Source organism: Pituophis catenifer, unplaced genomic scaffold (assembly GCF_029215685.1).
Source record: "Pituophis catenifer annectens isolate HBS135680 unplaced genomic scaffold, rPitCat1.0.hap2 SCAF_3, whole genome shotgun sequence".
NCBI classification, from domain to species: domain Eukaryota; kingdom Metazoa; phylum Chordata; class Lepidosauria; order Squamata; family Colubridae; genus Pituophis; species Pituophis catenifer.
This window is the reverse complement of record NW_027256883.1, coordinates 51,308,905-51,327,918: the sequence shown is the minus strand read 5'-3', so window position 1 is coordinate 51,327,918 and position 19,014 is coordinate 51,308,905. Positions and strand designations below refer to the sequence as shown.

The 19,014-nt window shown below is 36.0% G+C and overlaps 1 protein-coding gene across 1 annotated transcript in view; it reads left to right on the top strand.

Annotated features, from left to right (window-relative positions):
• The first annotated feature begins 4,470 nt into the window (after positions 1 to 4,470).
• Positions 4,471 to 19,014, top strand: part of DLGAP1 (DLG associated protein 1) — a 91,849-nt gene continuing 77,305 nt past the window's right edge. The window contains exon 1 of the mRNA XM_070942365.1: positions 4,471 to 5,427. Coding sequence (XP_070798466.1) covers positions 4,471 to 5,427 — 957 coding nt within the window. The remainder of the gene's footprint in view (positions 5,428 to 19,014) is intronic.

Genomic DNA, 19,014 nt, shown 5'->3' with positions numbered 1-19,014 from the left:
CAAATCTGATTGTGTGAATAACTGTTAAAGAATCAGTATGGCATAATTTTTTTTCATAGGTTACTCAGGTTACATGTTTTATTCTTCCTATTCACATTGGGCTGTGTGGGCAGTGGCTCGTCTTTAGTTCATCTTCGTAAGTGAATAGATTATATATTTAGCTGTTCATCTGTTCTTCACATAATGACAAAAAAACCCATGTTCTCAGTAATTTCACAATAATTTAGGTGGCCTTGGAATCAGTTCTTTCTTTCCCACAATGTGTTCCTAAATTATATATATTGAACTACAGCTGCCATATTTCCCATTCAGAAGAAACAGTGCATCTGTCTGCAAGGTGCCATACATGAAGAAGGTTGCAACATTTAAAAGCAATAAATGATACAAAAATCAGGAACTCAGAGTTTAATTATTAGAAAAGGCAATGATATAGATACATCCACTTACAATTTAATTGTAAGTAAGGGCATTGATATAAATATCTCTTAATTTATATGCTGTAAACGTCTACATAGTACAGCTTAATTTGAGCCCATCAAAATAATGAGGTATCATAATTACTAGAACCTTAAATATTCCCCAATTTTTCTTTTCCCATTCTATCCAGATTTGAAAAACTACAAATGATGTTTATTATACCAATACTTTAATTTGGATTACAATTGAATTGATCCTGAATTCAATTTCATGAATTTTACTGAACTCACAGGATGAATAATAGTTTTGTGAGGTTGGAGGTCATGGCAAAGTGGTTTAAACAAAACCAAATTTAGTATTTATCACATCTTTTTCTTATAATACTATACAATGTTTTTGCATTATTGCTACATCAGGCCAAAGAATCATTAATTGTCTTTCGTTAGATTTAATAGACTATAAAGTTGATTTTGATGTTTTTTGCTCAGTATCTGCAATTTGTATTGTATTTGTATTGTAGATTCCATCAAAATGAAATGGATTTTTTGTGGCAAACTTTAGTCCAGCATAGAAACTTTCTAGTTAGTTGCCCACTTAAAAAAGTCCATGCAGAAGCTGTAAATCTTTAAATATGCAATTCAGCTATTCAGATTGTATCTATGTAGACACTGGAAGTCAAGGGGGGGAGGAGAAGAAAGGGAAGGAGGGGAGACAAGGGAAGAAGGAAGGAAAGGAAAGGAAAGGAAGTGGGGAAGGGAAGGGAAGGGGAGGGAGGAAGAGAGGGAGGGAGTGAGGGAGGGAGGAAGGAAGGAAGGAAGGAAGGAAGGAAGGAAGGAAGGAAGGAAGGAAGTCCATTCATCTTGTTTCTGATCTTTTTCCTTCCATATTTTACAGAATTAGAGCTTTCTCAAGAGAGTTACGTTTTTGCATATTGTGTCTGAAATAAGATAACTTGAGTCTAGTCATTTATGCCTTGAATGAGAACTCTGGTTGATTTGTTTGATCATTTTTAATTTATTTTCTTGACTGTTCCCTGGTATTCGCAGAAATCCTCTTCAAGATTAAGTGTCCATTATAATAAAGTTAATAAGGACTAAATTGCCAAACAATAGATGAAGAGGATTGAAAAGGAAGACTGAGAAAGCCTTGTTGAATGGAATTGACAAGATTCTCAGAAAACAAAAAGCAAAGAAATGTAGATGGATGTGGTGGATTCAAGGACAGTTTGCAAGGATAGAAAAATATGGAAAGGTTGTAGAGCAGAGGTGTCAAACTGAAGGCCCGGGGGCCAGATCTGGCCCGTGGGGCCACCCTGGAAACAGCAAAGGATTGGCCCGCGGTGCTTCTGCCAGTGAAAATGGGCTCCCAAGCTCCGTTTTCACTGGCAGAGGGTTGCAGGAGGCCGTGGCAGCCAAAAAAAGGAACTCAGGAGCCCATTTTCACTGGCAGAGCGCTCAAGCCACCAGAGACACCTCCAACAGGAGAGATGTCGAGCTGGCCACACCCATCCTGGCCATACCCACCCCGGCCCCACAAACAGAACCCTGATGTGGCCCTCAATGAGTTTTACACCCGTTATAGAGGATAGCATTTGTGTAACCTGGTTCTACTTTTGTTTCCATTTTTTTCTTTAATTTCTGGGCTATGTCATATTTTTGTCTACATTCTGCTAAATGTTTTTTAAGCCAATAGGCTTTTGTGTGTGTATTGTGTGCATTGTGTGTTGTATTTCAGAAATATTTGGACAGCGGGATTTGTACCTTACAGCCATGAGAGATGGAATGCACTCAAGCAACAACGTTCAATAACCACCTTAGGCATTTCATTTTCCATGCTATAAATGAGCACATGACATGTATCTGTGCTGGATATATATATTGCTGTTATATGTAGATACGGATGAGCTTATATCCACATTTATTTCCTCCTATGTTAATCAGAGAAATTAGAAAACTTCTTGGTTTCACTCACAAGGTTAGTTACAGAGTTGTATTGAACAAAGCTCCTTGAACAGGATGGTTTTATTCACTGAACATAAAAGGGAACACCCCATTCTTCTTGCAGTCCTCAATCTCCATATAACTTACTCAGGAACATAGAGGGGAACTTTTACCAAAAATAATTATTCTTATACTTTTTAGTTTACATACATTCTACAAATGAAAGATTTCTTACATTTGGTAACAATTCTGAATATAATCCACAGGTATTCATATTACCTAACCCAGAAGCTACAATAATGACTATTTTACAAGACTCTTCCTAGCATAGTAGATCATGTTTGCAAAATTGTTGGTAGCATTGAAAAATATTACATCGAATTGTCAGAAACAGTAAACATAAACATTATATAACTGAAAAGACTTGAGTCTTGCTGAGTTGCTCTTAAATGCTTTTAAAACCATCCTCATCTTTGAATAAACTATTGTGTTCCATTTGATTGACTACTCAAAATGCTATTTAGCATGAAGTACATACTTTTAGAATGCTTGGCAATACTTCTTGTCAAAAGCAGGTGTGAGACTGAAAAGAATAAAAGGACCACATACTGAACATTAAAGACTGAAATAAATCCCTTTGAGCTGCTTCTAATTTATCTCTTCAGCCATGTTATCAAATGAAATTTTATTTCTCATTTCAATAATATGTGATATATTTAAATTATGGTATATTTATCTTGAACTTTAATTAAGAATATTTCAAAACGGTAGAATTTGTTGCCTGACTGACATATTATCTCAACAATCCCCATTAGAACATTTTTACTTTATTACTTTATAAGTAATTCAAGGCAGACAACATACAGTACATAATATTCCTTCTTCCTCCTATTTTCCCCACATCAACCCTGTGAGGTGGGTTAGGCTGAGAGAGAATGATTGGCCTAAAGTCACCAAGTCAACTTGGATGCCTAAGTAGGACTAGAACTGGTCTCCTGGTTACTAGCCTGGAGCCTTAACCACTATGCCAAACATACTGTTTTAAATATACAGTATAACTATTCCCTTTTTAAGGATTTTAGAGTTCTCTGAATCTTGACATTGACAAATGCATCAGTGTGACTGTAAACTGAGGCATCTCATAGCCAAATAACTCCTTTTTTTATTTTGTGATTAGTTCCATGCATTCATGTTGCATGGGCTTAGATGAAGGGAGATAGTTTCAACCACACACAATAGTACAGATTGTTTTGTTTGAAGTATTGTTATATCAATCCATAATCTACATACTACTCTTATACATTATTTCCCTAGGAACGGAACTACTGTATTCTTCATTTAGTTTAATAGTTATATGTGACCAATATACAGGTAGTCCTCAACTTATGACCACAATTTGAACTGGAATTTTAGTTGCTAAGCAATGCAATTGTTAAGTCAGTCACACCCAATTTTACAACCTTTTTGCCATGGTTGTTAAGTGAATCGCACAGTCATTAAGCAAATACAGCTTCCGCTGTTGATTTTACTTGGATGCTGCAACCATCCTAAATACATACCAGTTGCCAAGCATCCAAATTTTGATCACATGACTGTGGGAATGCTGTGACAGTCATAAGTCTGAGAAGCAGTTCCACATCATTTTTTAAATTACCGTTGTAACTTTGAATGATCATTAAATGAATGATTGTAAGTCAAGGTCTACTTGTAGTACTTATTACATTGCTTCAATGAATGCTGCTACAAATTCCAAGTATACAATTTATATATATCTATATCAGAGGAAGTATGTATCTTTTAACATATCCAATTGTAGCATGACTTCTTAAAGAATTTTCACAGCATCCATATATTTTTTAATTTGGATCCAGAATATTAATTGCATTTAATTTCCTTGTAATGAAAGTTAGCTATGATAAACTTAATCACACTGATTTTCATTAGGAATTAACTCAATATGCCTAAAATGTTTTAATACAATAAAGAAAAATCAAATATGCATATTATTACATCACTTCACATTTTTGTTCTCCATTTTTCTAGGGATTTCTTGGTGATCTATCAGTAAAATACGTGTACATATTCAGATGACTCTGGGACATTTTTTGCATCAATGATGAAAGGATTATCTGGCAGTCGCAGTCACCATCATGGGGTTGCCTGTGAACCTGTATGTGACTCTCTGATACATCACTCAGATAGGAAGCCATATTTATTAAATCCTATGGACCATCATCCTGCAGATCATACTTACTATACTCAAAGAAACTCTTTTCAAGGAGAATGCATGGCTCCATACAGTGATCAGATTGCTAGCAGCACATTTCCTCGGAGACATTATAATTCCCACAAAGAACTTAAGGATGAATGTGCTTTGGTGCCACATGGAACAACCAGTAAAGGTAATCGTATCCCTGCCAATCTTTTGGACCAGTTTGAAAGGCAGCTTCCTCTTAATAGAGATGGCTACCATACTTTACAGTACAAAAGAAGTGCTGTAGAACATCGTAGTGATAGTCCCGGAAGGATCCGCCACTTGGTGCATTCTGTTCAAAAGCTTTTCACAAAATCTCATTCTCTTGAAGGCCCATCAAAGGGCAGCATGAATGGAGGCAAAGCAAGCCCAGAAGACATGCATAGTATACGATATGGCAAACGTAGCAAAAGTAAAGATAGAAGATCGGACGGAAAATCCAGGTCAAATGCGTCTGGATGGTGGAGCTCAGATGACAACCTAGATAATGATGTTTGCATTTATCATGGACCAAGTGGGATAATGACCATGGGAAGATGTCCTGATCGTTCTACTTCTCAGTACTTTATGGAAGCCTATAATACTCTAAGTGAACATGCAGTAAAGCCTTCCAGAAGCAATAATGATGTTAAATGTTCTACCTGTGCAAACCTGCCTGTAAATTTGGATGCTCAATTAATGAAAAAAAGCTCTTGGTCCTCTACTCTGACAGTAAGCAGAGCTCGTGAAGTTTATCAAAAAGCTTCTATGAACATGGACCAGGCAGTACTGAAAGCAGAGACTTGTCAACAGGAACGGTCCTGCCAATATCTTCAGGTATAGTATATGTCATTTATTTGATTGCTTGAACTGCTCTTGGTCCCATGTATATTTTTCACACTGAGATGAGATTGCAAATGAAAAGATGTAAGTGGGAGTTAATCTAAATACAAATTATGAATAAATCTGCATTTTGGTTGCTAAGAAGCAGTGTTTCAAATGAATTCATACAGTGAGGAACTGCTTCACTTTCTTAATATCTGAAAAGAACAAGAACTCCTTGAATAATTGTGGGGGATTCAAAAGGCACTTTAGGCACACAAAACAGCACAGCAGGGTCACAAGGAGCTAGAGGTAGTAAAGCTTTCATTTTGCATTACAATCTCAATGGACTGATATTCCCAGGAAAAGAGATTTGTTAGCTTCTGTAATCTTGAGATCTGCCTTCATGTTATTTTGGTGATGAAAACGTGAGACCCTTTAAACACTTAGTAATGCCACAGCATTTTGTATACTATGAACCAACCTACAATCAGCTTTTGTCACATACAAAACATCTGAACAGCCTTTAGGAAATAATTATATGAAGTGACCAGGTTGGTGTTTCTGGCTGTTATTCCTTTAAAATAAATAGCTACCACTCTCTGAAAAAATGCAAAGTTGAAAGACTGAAATTATTGAATGTTCTGATTATACTCTTTGCGAGTACATCAGTGACTCCCGCACAAGCTGTTTGCAGTTAATAAAGCGTCACTATTTTTCACCAGTATTGTATCTTTAAATGTCAAGAATCAGATGTCTGCTCTTGGAGCTATCATACTGCCGGTTAATTTTTGTGGCAAGAACGTGGATCAGAAAATTAACACAGTTTCAGCTGTAAAAGATCTGTGGATTATTTTTTATGCATTTTCGTTTAAAATGGATATGGCACACTTAACTGTGCATGGACAGTGGAGTAATGTCAAACAAAGAAGAGAGAAGACTATGAGGAAAAAAGAGGTTTGATCCATAAAATATTTTGTTGTTGTTGGATGGGGGAATTGTGGGGAGTAAGTCATTGCTCTGTTCTTTTTATCTGCTGTTTAGTTTTACTTCAAAACGTTGTGTGCTCCATAGTTAGTTCTAGCTGTTTTTAGCCTGATGGGCAGCTTGCAATCATAATTTTGCACTTGCATCTCCATGTTCAGGTAAAGGATTGGATTCTATTGTCCTGCTGACTTATAGTTTTATAATTCAGATGACCTAGAAATGAACCAGAGTACCAAGTTTTAAGGGATTATTTTTGAATACAAAAAGCATTGTACCTTAAGGCGCATTCAAAACTATAAAACATCCTGATGCAAGTCCTGTATGAATGTTTATCTCTGCATATTCTTATGTTCTTGGAGGACTGTTAGCATCATAAAGTGAGGAATTAAGAGGATTCAGTTGATCATATCAAAATAATGATAATGTTATGTTGGGTGTCAGGCCAGAAAAAAGATTAGCTTTACCTTCAGAGACTTGTCAGTTACATAGCTCATGACATAATGTATGATTGTATATAAGTGTGTGTGTGTGTGTGTGTGTGTGTGTGTGTGTGTGTGTGTGTGTGTGACTATGCATGGATGGATGGAGACAGACAGACAGACAGACAGACAGACAGACAGACAGACAGATATATTCTTTTCTTTTTGCATAGGCTCTTTTGCAAGGTCAGATAATATAAATCATAGGATTGTCTCACTGAAATAAAATTAATATGCAAGTTTGCATACCTAGGAATGAGTTCCACTTAATTTAATAGAGCTTATATTTGAGGGCATATGTATATGCTTGTCCTGTTGGAAGGCATTTCCTACTCTTCCTCATTTAATATATAAAATTCATCCTAAATGTATACTGAATGTGTATTTAATTGTTCTTACTTTTTGCTATGCAACCTAAGATTTTAGGTTGACATTTATTTAGAAAGAAGTAAAAAATTTCATTGTTTCGAGATGGTTAATAAAATATGATGGATACAAGGAAGATACAAGGAACAAGATGACTACTTTAGATATTGTTTAACTCTATTAATCAAGTAAAATTAAAAGTTAAAACAGTAATATAGGAGCATAAGATTTTTGAAGGCTCTTTAACAAACAACTCTATAATTATAAACCATACATATTTGCAAAATCACATCTCTGTTATCCCTCGAAGAAGCTATGTTCACTAATGTTTATATACAACAAAACAAATGTGTTAAGCAAAGAGATCTGTCAGTTTTTTAATTAATTTCCCTGAAGAGGAAAACTTCCAAATAGGTAATTTTCAAGTAAGGGAAATTCTCAGGTTTTATTAATAACACTGATCAAAGATTGTTATCTTATTCTGATTATAACGATTTTTTAGGTAAATCCAATTCCTTTACATTATTTTTGCAGTTTAGAATATGAAGAATCTATACACTAAAATACATACATTTCCATAACTGCGGTTGCTGTAGTAGCAAATAAATATTCAGAGAGAATGAAGAAAAGTATATCAAAAGACAAAAAGAGCATGATTTTTTCTGCATTTCTATGTTTTCTGCATTTGCTGCTTTATTTAAGCTTCTCAAATTTACAGGAGACTAATCTAGCTGTAATCAATGAATGTGAATATTAGAATTAACTATGATCATCAGCCAGATAATTTTTCATTCTTATTAATCTACTGTGGCTCTGAAAGCATGAAATGTAGATCCCAACTGACACTCAGGCCTCTCAGCAGTTTTATTGACTAGCATGTCTAATAATCATATAATTACCTGTCTGTATCAGATAGAAATAACTTCTAAACATTCTAGAAGTTGTGTTTGAAGAATTTTTTAAAACTGAACATTGATCTTGATAATTCAATCTTCATTCTGTTTACATCTGAACCGGTTTGCCATTGGTTCGCTGGCCACGCATGTGCGGTGTGCACCAAGTGTGTGCTGTGTGTGTATGTGCAGTGTGCACCAAATGTATGCTGCACACACACATGTGCAGTTCGTGCCAATCACACGCTTCACACAGGAAAAGGAGGCTTGGGAAGGTAAGTAGAACAGCGAGGGGGTAACAGCTGTGCTGCGCGATTTAGATTCACTAGAAAGCAGGATTTCCTGCTTTCTAGCGATTTCTAGCACGGCACAGCTGATAATCGGAAATATCTTTTTTTTACTACTGGTTCTCCTGATCTGGTAGTTTTTATCACTACCAGTTTGCCTGAACCAGTGCGAACCGATAGCATTTCACCACTGGTTTACATCTATATATTTTAATTGGTTGAAATTTCTGAGAGAATCGGTAATTGACATGATATTATATCGATGATGTCCATTCAGCTCTACTCTCATATAATCCAGGCAGGGCAATGCAATCATATTTTTGAGTAATGAAGTAGAGGGGGATTACGTCTAACCACAGTGGAAATGCTATTAATAGGTGTTTCATCATTTTCCAGAAGTGATCTTTTGTTTCTTAAATTCACTTTAGATCAGATTAGCATAATTTTAGATTCAGCTCTGACTTTGAATGGTACTATAAAGCCATTGTAGTCTTGATCATAAGAAAAGCCCTGCTGTACTTTAATTAGGTTAGGAGGATTTAACATTCTCTGTTCCATCTAGAATTAGTTTTTTAAAAATCCAAATTCACATTTATGGAATGGGGGACTCAGTGGTTGGTTTCAGCTGAATTGGGCAGCTCAATGTTGAGAAGATGATGAAGTGGGAATTGCACTGGGTTTTTATTACTGATTATGCTCATCATAAATTCTGAGTATTTTCCTTTGTGTAAATATGGCAATTTGATTCTCCTAAACCGTGCTCATTCACTATCATTGAACAAAAGTGGTTAGTTGGAGCTGTGCTAATGGCAATAATGATTTACATACTGCAAATAGAGAATTATATTATTTTAAATCCAAAATGTAACATTCTAGCCCCCCAAAATCTTGATATGAAAGTCATTAAATAGTTTCCATATCTAATTAAACTGGGGAAACAAGAATATAATCTAATTATATTAACCTAATGTACTACTATCTTCCAAGTTCAGAGTAGATCACATGGGAAATGGAAACAAAATGTGAGATTGCTGTTAATGACATGAATCATATCTTTTTCTGTATGATAATCATATCTTTAGTTGTATGATTCAACAGCTTAAATAACTATTTGGAAGAGAATAGAAAATACAGGTTTGAACAGAATAGAGGTAGTCCTTGCTTAATAACCACAGTTGGGACTGGCAATTCTGTCACTGAGCAATGCAGTCATTAAGCAAAGCATCATGTGACCACAACAAACTTACAACTTCACTCCTGCTAAGGTTGTTAGGCCAATCACCACAGGATGTTAAATGAGATATTATGTGACTGTGACATTAATTTTTCTGTGTCTTCCCCACTGACTCTGCTTGTTGGAACCTATGAAGCATACAAAGGTTAATCATGTCTCTGCAATGGTCATAAACATCTCCTGATTGTGAAGTTACTCAAATCTTGATCTTGGACCTGCAGAGACTCTGTAACAACCAGTTGTAAAGTTACTTTTACAATGGCACTATAACTATGATTGCTAAACACGGCAGTCATTAAACTGGATTATGGATAGAATAGAATAGAATAGAATAGAATAGAATAGAATAGAATAGAATAGAATAGAATAGAATAGAATAGAATAGAATAGAATAGAATAGAATATCCTCATCTCTTTTGATAATAAAAACTAGAGTCAAGTGACTGAACTCCAACTCAAAATTAGCAGAGGCGGGTGACATTTTATCAACAAAATGTACTATTTATAGCAATAATAGCTTGAAATTACTAATAGCTCCTGAAATCTTATTTATAACTTGCTGTTTACTAATTAAAAGACAATATAAATGATCAAGTTATTTTACTTTATGTTTTATTTACTCAATTGAGCAGCAATGAGGTTTTAGAGACTTACCTGTTTAAAAACAAATGATGTAAGAATGGAAACAGTCAAATTCATAGCAAAACTTCCATAATTCAAGAAAGTTGAAGGAAAGGAAATCTTCAATTGACAATGAAAACATATCAAAGTTCATGCTCGTAATTTTTTTATTTTGCTGAGGAATTTCCATACCCATAATGCCACAACAAAGAGAGTCCTGGGTCTGATCACCCACTGCTTAATTTCATATTTGGAAGGGGAAAGTACTGGAAAGCATCTTCTAATCAAGATGGACTTCATTCAGGTGGGAAATTCTGGGAATTGAAGTTCACATGTCTTAAAGTTGCCAAGTTTGAAAAACACTACGCTAAATGGACTGAGTGCTTTGGTTCCTGAGGAGGTTTCTATATAGCCCTTGTAATCAACAGCCAATGCAGCTGTACATATTTTGGCAAGAGTGGTCCCAAATGAACCCCTAATTAGTAACAATAGCAGCTGTGTTTTGTACTAATGGGAGGATTCGGTAAATCAAATATGTCTACCTCCCCATATGAGGTGAAGAAATAAGCAGTAGGTAAAAAGAAGTATGCAGTGAAGGAGATTTAACATTCAAAAGATGCAAAATCATCTCAGAAATTGACAGAATATATATGTGTTAAATGCTCTAATTTAATTACATTTATAGCTTTTATCCAGGAACTAACATGTATTAAGGTTTCTTTATATTTGTGTAATAGACATTAATTATTTCCTACAATAATATGAATCAGTCTATATCACTAACACAAAGGATGAATTAAATATGCAGTATTTTCTTTAATGTTTATGCAAAATAAAAAGAAAGGAAATAAATATGTATGAACATATCCAAGAAAAAAATCTTAAATAGTTGGATTATATTAATTATAAAAAGGGGCTACAATAAGAAGTGGAAGTGAAAGTAAAAGTCTCCTAGCTATATAAAATGTCAAAATAACAAAGCAGATAATTGAAGAGTTTCCAAAAAAATGAGTTTCACAAAAAGAGTGATAGGCTTTCAAAAACTACAGAATCTTTCATCTGACAAAATGCTAAGGAATTTTAAAAAACCTTGTTGGGGGTGGGGGGGGAGTGATCCATAAACGATGGAATTGATTTTGTAGCCAGAGCATCGAAGGAATTTTTTTCAAGAATTTGTAACTTGTGTTGAAAATTTTACAAGAGTTTAACAACAGATGGAGTTAGTTTTCCTAGTTTTGTTTCTTCCCAAGCTTGCATTTATTAGTTGGAGAAACAGTATTTCTCAATTATAAGAGATGTGGAGTTTAACTGACTAGGGAATTTTGAAAGTTTCTAAACAGGAAACCAATTAAAACAGTTTTAAGAATTAATTTGTACGTGCCTAAGGTTAACATTGCAACAGAATATATAAATTTCAGTGTAGCATATAAGAGAAAAATCTACAAATCAATCTGCTTTAAGTAAAACAATTGTTTCTTATAAATGTGGGGATATAATGTACGAATAATTTAGATTCAGTTTTCTTTCAGTACCTCCACAAAAATTGCTGGCCAGATAGGAACTGCATGACCAGATTGAATGAAGCAAGGCAAGACAAAGCGTCTATACAAATCGTGTACAGATAGTACATGATTTGTAATTGTAGCCTATAAAGCAGGGGTGTAATGCTACCGGTTTGCACCAGTTCAGGTGAACTGGTAGTAATAAAAGCTACCGGTTCGTCTGAACCGGTATTTCCGACGATCAGCTGTGACACGCGATTTATATTCATTAGAAAGCAGAAATCCTGCTTTCTAGTAAATCAAAATCACGTGGCACACTGTTCCCCTCCCTTGCTGTTCTACTTATCTTCGAACAGCTCCTTTTTCTGCACAAAGTGCGGATTTGGCGTCCACTGCAAATGTGTATGCATGCAGTGTGTGTTTGGTGCAGTGTGCATGTGCATACAGTATGTGTTTGGTGTGCACTGCATGCATGTGCGCACAGTGTGCGTTTGGCGTATAGCACACATGTGTAGACAGCAAACCGATGGCAACCCGCGGAGGATTTCACCATTGCTATAAAGTGTTCGGATGTCCCTTATGAAATAATGGGAATTAATTTCTTTGTGCCATATACCCTTTTGAGAGTCTAGTTAAATCTCCAGACGCCCGTCAGAACAATCTATAAATGCATAAGACAAAATAAAACAAAACAAATATCAATTGTGTTACCAAGAACTATTATGATCAAATACAGTTATCAAATATTAAAGAATAACAAAGAAGTAATGTAATAATAGATGTGATTTTTTTTTTTTTAATTAAGTCATGGAGCCTCTAATAACTATCCATGAACCATATAACTCTCACACTTTGGGAAGATATATTTGGTCTAGTGGTTGAGGCACCAGACTAGAATGTAAAAGATCGTGATTTCTAGTTCCATGTTAGGCATAAAAGCCAGCTGGGTCACTCACTCTCAGCTCAACATACCTCACAGGGTTGTTGTTGGGAAAATAGAGGAAGGCGTGTTGGATATGTTGGCCCCCTTGATTTATTTATAAAAATAATAAAGACAATATCAAAACAAAATAAAATATTAGATAGAGTATCAGATTTCAATTCTGACATGATCTTCCTTTCAACTTCCCAATTCCTCCCTTTCTAGTTGACAGTTGGAGACTGTTGGTACTGTACTTCGACATTTTCCATTCTTTCCCTTAAAAATGCAACTGTAAAGACCAACTCTGGCTTAAAATTCTTTGAGTAACAAGTTTCATTTACTGTATCCAGTCATTGCACATAAAAATACTTAAAGCCATGCAAGTGACATAGAACAGTAAAGAAATGAAGATCAAATTCAGATTGTTTGTATACTGGTGGGGGTTCTTTTATTTTTTTATCCCATCTGTACAGGTAGTTCTTGATTTACAACCACAGTGGAGCCCAACATTTCTGTTGCTAAGCAAGACATTTGTTAAGTGAGTTTTGCCCAATTTTACGACCTTTATTGCCACAGTTGTTAAATGAATCACTGCTGTTGTTAAGTTGGTAATATGGCTGTTAAGTGAATCTGGCTTCCCCATTGATTTTGCTTGTCAAAAGGTTGCAGAAAGGGAATCACATGATGAGTTAGTTGCCAAACATCTGAATTTTGACCACCTGATCATGGGAATGCTACAAAGATTGTAAGCATGAAAAATGGCCATGTCATTTTTTTCACTGCGGTTGTGACTCTGAACAGTCACTAAATGAACTGTTGTAAGTTCGAGGACTACCTGTATCATTTTATAAATAACTCAAGGCAGTGAATACTATATATCTAATACTCCTTCCTCTTCCTCTTTATCTCAACAACAATGACCCTGGGAAGAGAGCTGGGCTGAGAGAAAGTGAGTGGTTTCAGTTTTCATTTTGAATGCATTGATGATTGAGAGGCAGCTTCATATAACAAACAGGATAGTGTGAAGCAGCAGCTGTGGTATTCTTGCCAACTGAAGACTAAATTGTTATTTTCCATGTATTATTTGCCTGTGGGCCTAAACTAGATTGTCTCTAAACTAAAGAAAAGGATCTGCCCAGTGATGGGATTCAAATAATTTAACGACCGGTTCTCTGCCCTAATGATTTCTTCCAACAACCAGTTTTTCAAACTGTTCAGAAACAGTTTGAACAACCGATTCTCCCGAAGTGGTGCAAACTGGCTGAATCCCACCACTGCATCTGCCCCATTACCAGTAGTGAAGGAAAATGCAGTGCCAATTTAAACAGTTTATAAAAGGAGATGATGGAGATTTCCCCCCCCAAAAACCAATAAAGTACAGCCCTAAGTTGCTTATACAGGTAGTCCTACACTTACAATAGTTCATTACAAAGGCACTGGAAAAAAGTGACTTATGGCTGTTTTTCACACTTACAACTGTGACCCCATGGTCATGTGATCAAAACTCAAACACTTTGCAAGTGGTTTTATTTATGACGGTTGCAGTGTCCCGGGGTCATGTGATCAGCTTTTGCAACCTTCTGACGAGCAAAGTCAATGGGGAATCCAGATTCACTTAACAACCACGAAAACTCACTTAACAAATGTTTAACTTAGCAACATAAATTTTGGGCTGAATTGTGGTCGTAATTCGAGGACTACCTGTATGTTCCTTAGATGTTTTAGTGTTCAATAGCCTCGTATCTGTAATTCTTGTTATTTTTATTGTCTACTTAAAACCTATGTAATAGCTAAGATTTTATATGTAGTTATATACATAGATACATACATAAATACATATACCTATACACACACACACACACACACACACACACACATACACATACACACAAATTTAGCAGACCAGGTAAGTATATTCCATTTTGATTGTTTCTACTGAATACAGATAGTTCTCGACTTACAACCACAATTTAGCCCAAAATTTAAGTTGCTAAATGAGACATTTGTTAAGTGAGTTTTCCATTTTACGACCTTTCTTGCTACAGTTGTTAAGTGAATCACTGCAGTTGATAAGTTAGTAACACAATTTTAAGTGAATCTGGCTATACGCACTGACTGCTTGTCAGAAGGTAGCAAAAGGGAATAACATGACCCAGGACATTGCAACTATCATAAATATGAATCATTTGCCAAGCGTCTGGATTTTGATCAAGTGCCCATGGGGATGCTGCAAGGTTGTAAGTGTGAAAAATGATCATAAGTCACTTTTTTCCAATGCCATTGTAACTCCGAATGGTCACTCAATGTAAGCGAATTCTGATTTACACATTTTTTTAAATTAAAAATATAATTGGAAATTTGATGACTCAGACTCAAATTATGTGAATTAGACTCAGATTCAGATGTGGGAGAGGATTTAATGTACACTTAAATATGAGAGAGATGTAAATTAATATGGTAGCTGCCAAAAAATATCACAGAAAGAGACGGAAATTGATTTAAGTGCGCCTACGTCTCATTTAGCAACCAGGTTTCATTTTAATGAACAGATCATTAGGCAAAATGGTCACTAAGTGAACATGAGAGAGAGAGAGAAGAGGGGAGGAGGAGAAAGAAACTGCAAAGACCACTGGTTTCTCCATCTCATTCAAATGAAGTTCTCTCATGCATCTACACCATTGTTGTGCCATTGTTATTCTTACCCCAGTGTGCATTGTTGTCTGGGGCACAAAATTTGATCATAAATGTGCACATTGGTCAGAAAATGAGGTTTTCCTCATTTTCGTATTACCATTGTATTTGTGAATGGTCACAAACTAAGGTTGCTAAATAATGAGTGGGTATATGCATGCTTTTTCTGTGGTGAAAGAAGGGCAAGCAGTCACTTCCTTGTCAGACTTTTAATCCCTTATGTTAGTAGTGGGGAGCAAGAACGGAAAACATCGATTTTATTCCTTATGGTGAATGTTTTGTCCAGACTCCATTGGAAATGAAGTTAGTTTCATTCCCACTGGATCTCCAGATGATCTTTGTTTTAATTCGTAGCAAGCAGTTTTATCTTCCTGGGAAGGGATGGAGTCTTAAAGTTTTAAATATTAAAACTTTTAAAAATACGAGAAATTTTGGACTACTACTTTTGGAAGGAAAATCCATCTGGTTCACTTCCAAGCTGGGAGGAAGACGCTGTAACCAGTATGGAGACTGATTTGAAAGTGAGTTTTATTGATGAAGCAGAACAATCAACTACATGTGATTATGGGCAGCTGACAAAATGAAGGTGAGAGTGGGTGGGTTTTTATACCTTCTTTGGGCTTTGTATTTGAGCTTCCTGTTCCTGTGCAAGAACATGTCCTTTAATATTCTATTGGATGTTGTCAGATTCCTATAGGGTCATGTAGGGGTCATAACTGGCTCTATAGGCAAAAGAGGAAATGCAAATCCTAGGTGTTTATCTGAGCTAATCTGGTGAACTTCTGGTTTATTGTTTATCTGAGCTCCCAGGTTTCGGTAATTTTGAAGTTTGGACTGCTCTGGGGGTGGTGCAATGAAGGGGCTTGTGTTCTGAAAGGGTGTTTGGTAATTCCTATTGTGGCTAATGGCTTTTGTCCTGTGTTGGATCTTAGGTGAGGGGCTGCTTTCTAATCCTACCATTCCGCCAAGGAGTTTCAAAATATCCTGTCTTGAATGGATTTTTGCCTGCAGTATTTGTTTTGCTTATGAACAGAGTTATCCAGATTCTTTTCTTCCTCTTTCAATAAGCTCTTTACCTCTTAAGTGCTGGCATCTGCTGTGGGCTATTAAGAAAGACTTGGGGGCTGCTTTCTGTCTTTAAGAGCATGTTTCTCTATTTCTCCTTTACGGAAATATAATATTCTGCCTTTTTTAATATTTCCCAAAATGTTTCATTCTTCTAGGAGGGGAGGCATATTAATAATTAATTTAATTAATTTAATTAATTTAATTAATTTAATTAATTTAATTAATTTAATTAATTTAATTAATTTAATTAATTTAATTAATTTAATTAATATGCCACCCCTCTCCGGAGACTATTAGCTAAGTATATGGCAATTACTTAGCTTGTAGTTCATAAGCAATAATGCCCACCTTATCAGGGAATGGAATGGACTTTCATGGCAGTTCATATAGGCCTGTGAACTTGAGAAAAGTGCTCATTACCCTTCTTAAATCTTGAATAAGCGCAATGAACTTGGACAAACTGCTTTCAAGAGAGCAATTCTTGAATATCCTACTTTTTTAAAGAGAGAAAGAATGTATGCGTACAGTATGTGGACAAATACAATATTGTTTATGTAAGCATTAATTCTCCCCTGGAACTTCTGAATTGTCCATTGCAGTGCCATCAAATTATTTGTATCATTCAGATATAATCTCATATATGCAACAAGAGGGAGAGCAGAAACACCGCAGAGAGGCAACTCATAGGTGTCCATCCTGATTTAATTTGCTCTATCGCACACCTACATACAGAGACCCCATACCCAAAGACCCAAAACACATCCACCTACCTTCAGTAGTAGGCATTTTCTTTCTTACACACAAAATAACTTGTTTCACAAAAGAAAATGCAGAAGACCCTTACAGCCACTACTGGTAAAAGGCTTGGAAAAACACCATTGGAAAATACCATATTTTCCTGACCTTGTTCTTCTTTCCAGCCCAGTCTGTCCATATGTCTTTCTGTTTATCAGCAGAAAGTTAAAATCATCCCAAATTTGTCCTTGTGGGAAAAAACTAGCAGAAAGAAAGATTGCCTTGAATGGATCTGTCTGAAGCCTGAAGTGGGAATGGCATCTTTTATGTTGCTGTCTCCTCTTCCTCTTTCTTCTTGGTCATGTGAGTCGTGAATTTATTCAGAGAGTTAGGGGAGGGGGAAATCCATGTCACATTTTACTTATGGAGGGGTGGGGGCTGGTTTGCCTTGAATCTTGATGTTCTCTCATTTCAATCAATCAATCAATCAATCAATAAAGCTTGATTCCTTCCCCTCTGACTTGAGTACAAAGCTTGTTTCCACTAATGACATGTGACATTATTTCCTGCTATCATTTGGGATGATTTGTATATGTTGTATTTTAAATCTCACTGAGGCCGACTGTAGCAGTTGAGTATGGAATAATGAGTCATTCTAACCACTAAGCTACCTATCAAATGATATGGATAAATTTTAGCTGTTTCTGTTGTTTTACCTCTTGCAGTTTATCATAGTTTTCTTCTAGGCTGTCAGATAGATGAAATCTTATTTTATTTTATTTTCTTAGTATAAGTAATTTGTTGAATCAGGTTGTTTCATGTCCTAATAATGGCAAATTACATAGTTACTAGGGACAAAGCTTATTCAATGGCAGCACATAGATAATTCTCGAGGCAAGGCAGGCCATATAATGAACATTTGAAATTAAGACAGACGTCCCCCAAAAGTTACATATTGTCATAGTTCCAAGCAATGTGTCAATTCTAAAGTGAATTGACACATTACTTGGCTGAAGCCATCTTTTGCTGCCTCATAGTTACCACGAACTCTGAAAGGGAAAAAGGAGGTAGAAGTAGAAACTTGGTTCTTGTAGGAACCAAGGTCATCCTAACAGTTGGCAGTTGAAGGAAGAGAGGCGTGACCAAGCAACCTGCCAGCTACTTAAATTGGACAATATGACTGGTAACATCTGGGGAGGGAACCATTTGCTCTTTTAATTAGGCTAAAACTGTGGGAAGTTTTAGAGTTGGTTTTCATTGGCTGTGCCAATATGATGTATCCAATAAGCATGTTCTTTGAAGAATCTACCTGCCTTGGAGTTCTGCTTTTGGCAGTTGCATTACTCAGATCCCTGACATAATGCTTCCAATCAATTCAAGACTCTGAAGCCTTGGCTTCATCAAAAATCCTGTTTATTGGATCCATCATATCATCACAGTCAGAGGTGAAACCAACACTGAATAATTCCCGTGTTTTTGGTATAATTAAAGAATAGATACTGTCCACCCTCCTTGTGTCACAGGTCACGTTAGCCAACCAAGCAGGTGATGAACTTCTCAGCACTCCATCCTGCTGCTGCTAGGGCACTCTGATTTGGCCTTGGTTCTCAGGAACCTTACGTTATTATGTCTGGCACATTGGAGGAAAACATTCTATGTTCCATAAATTCCCCCTTTCCCCCATAAGTATGGCAACTAAGAAACAAAGCAAGAAAAATATGGCTTCAGCCAGAGTCATTTTGAGAGTTGACACGTATGACCCCACTTCAAAGTTATGATGGCTGCAGCAGCTCCGTGGTCTTTTGCCCTTATAACCC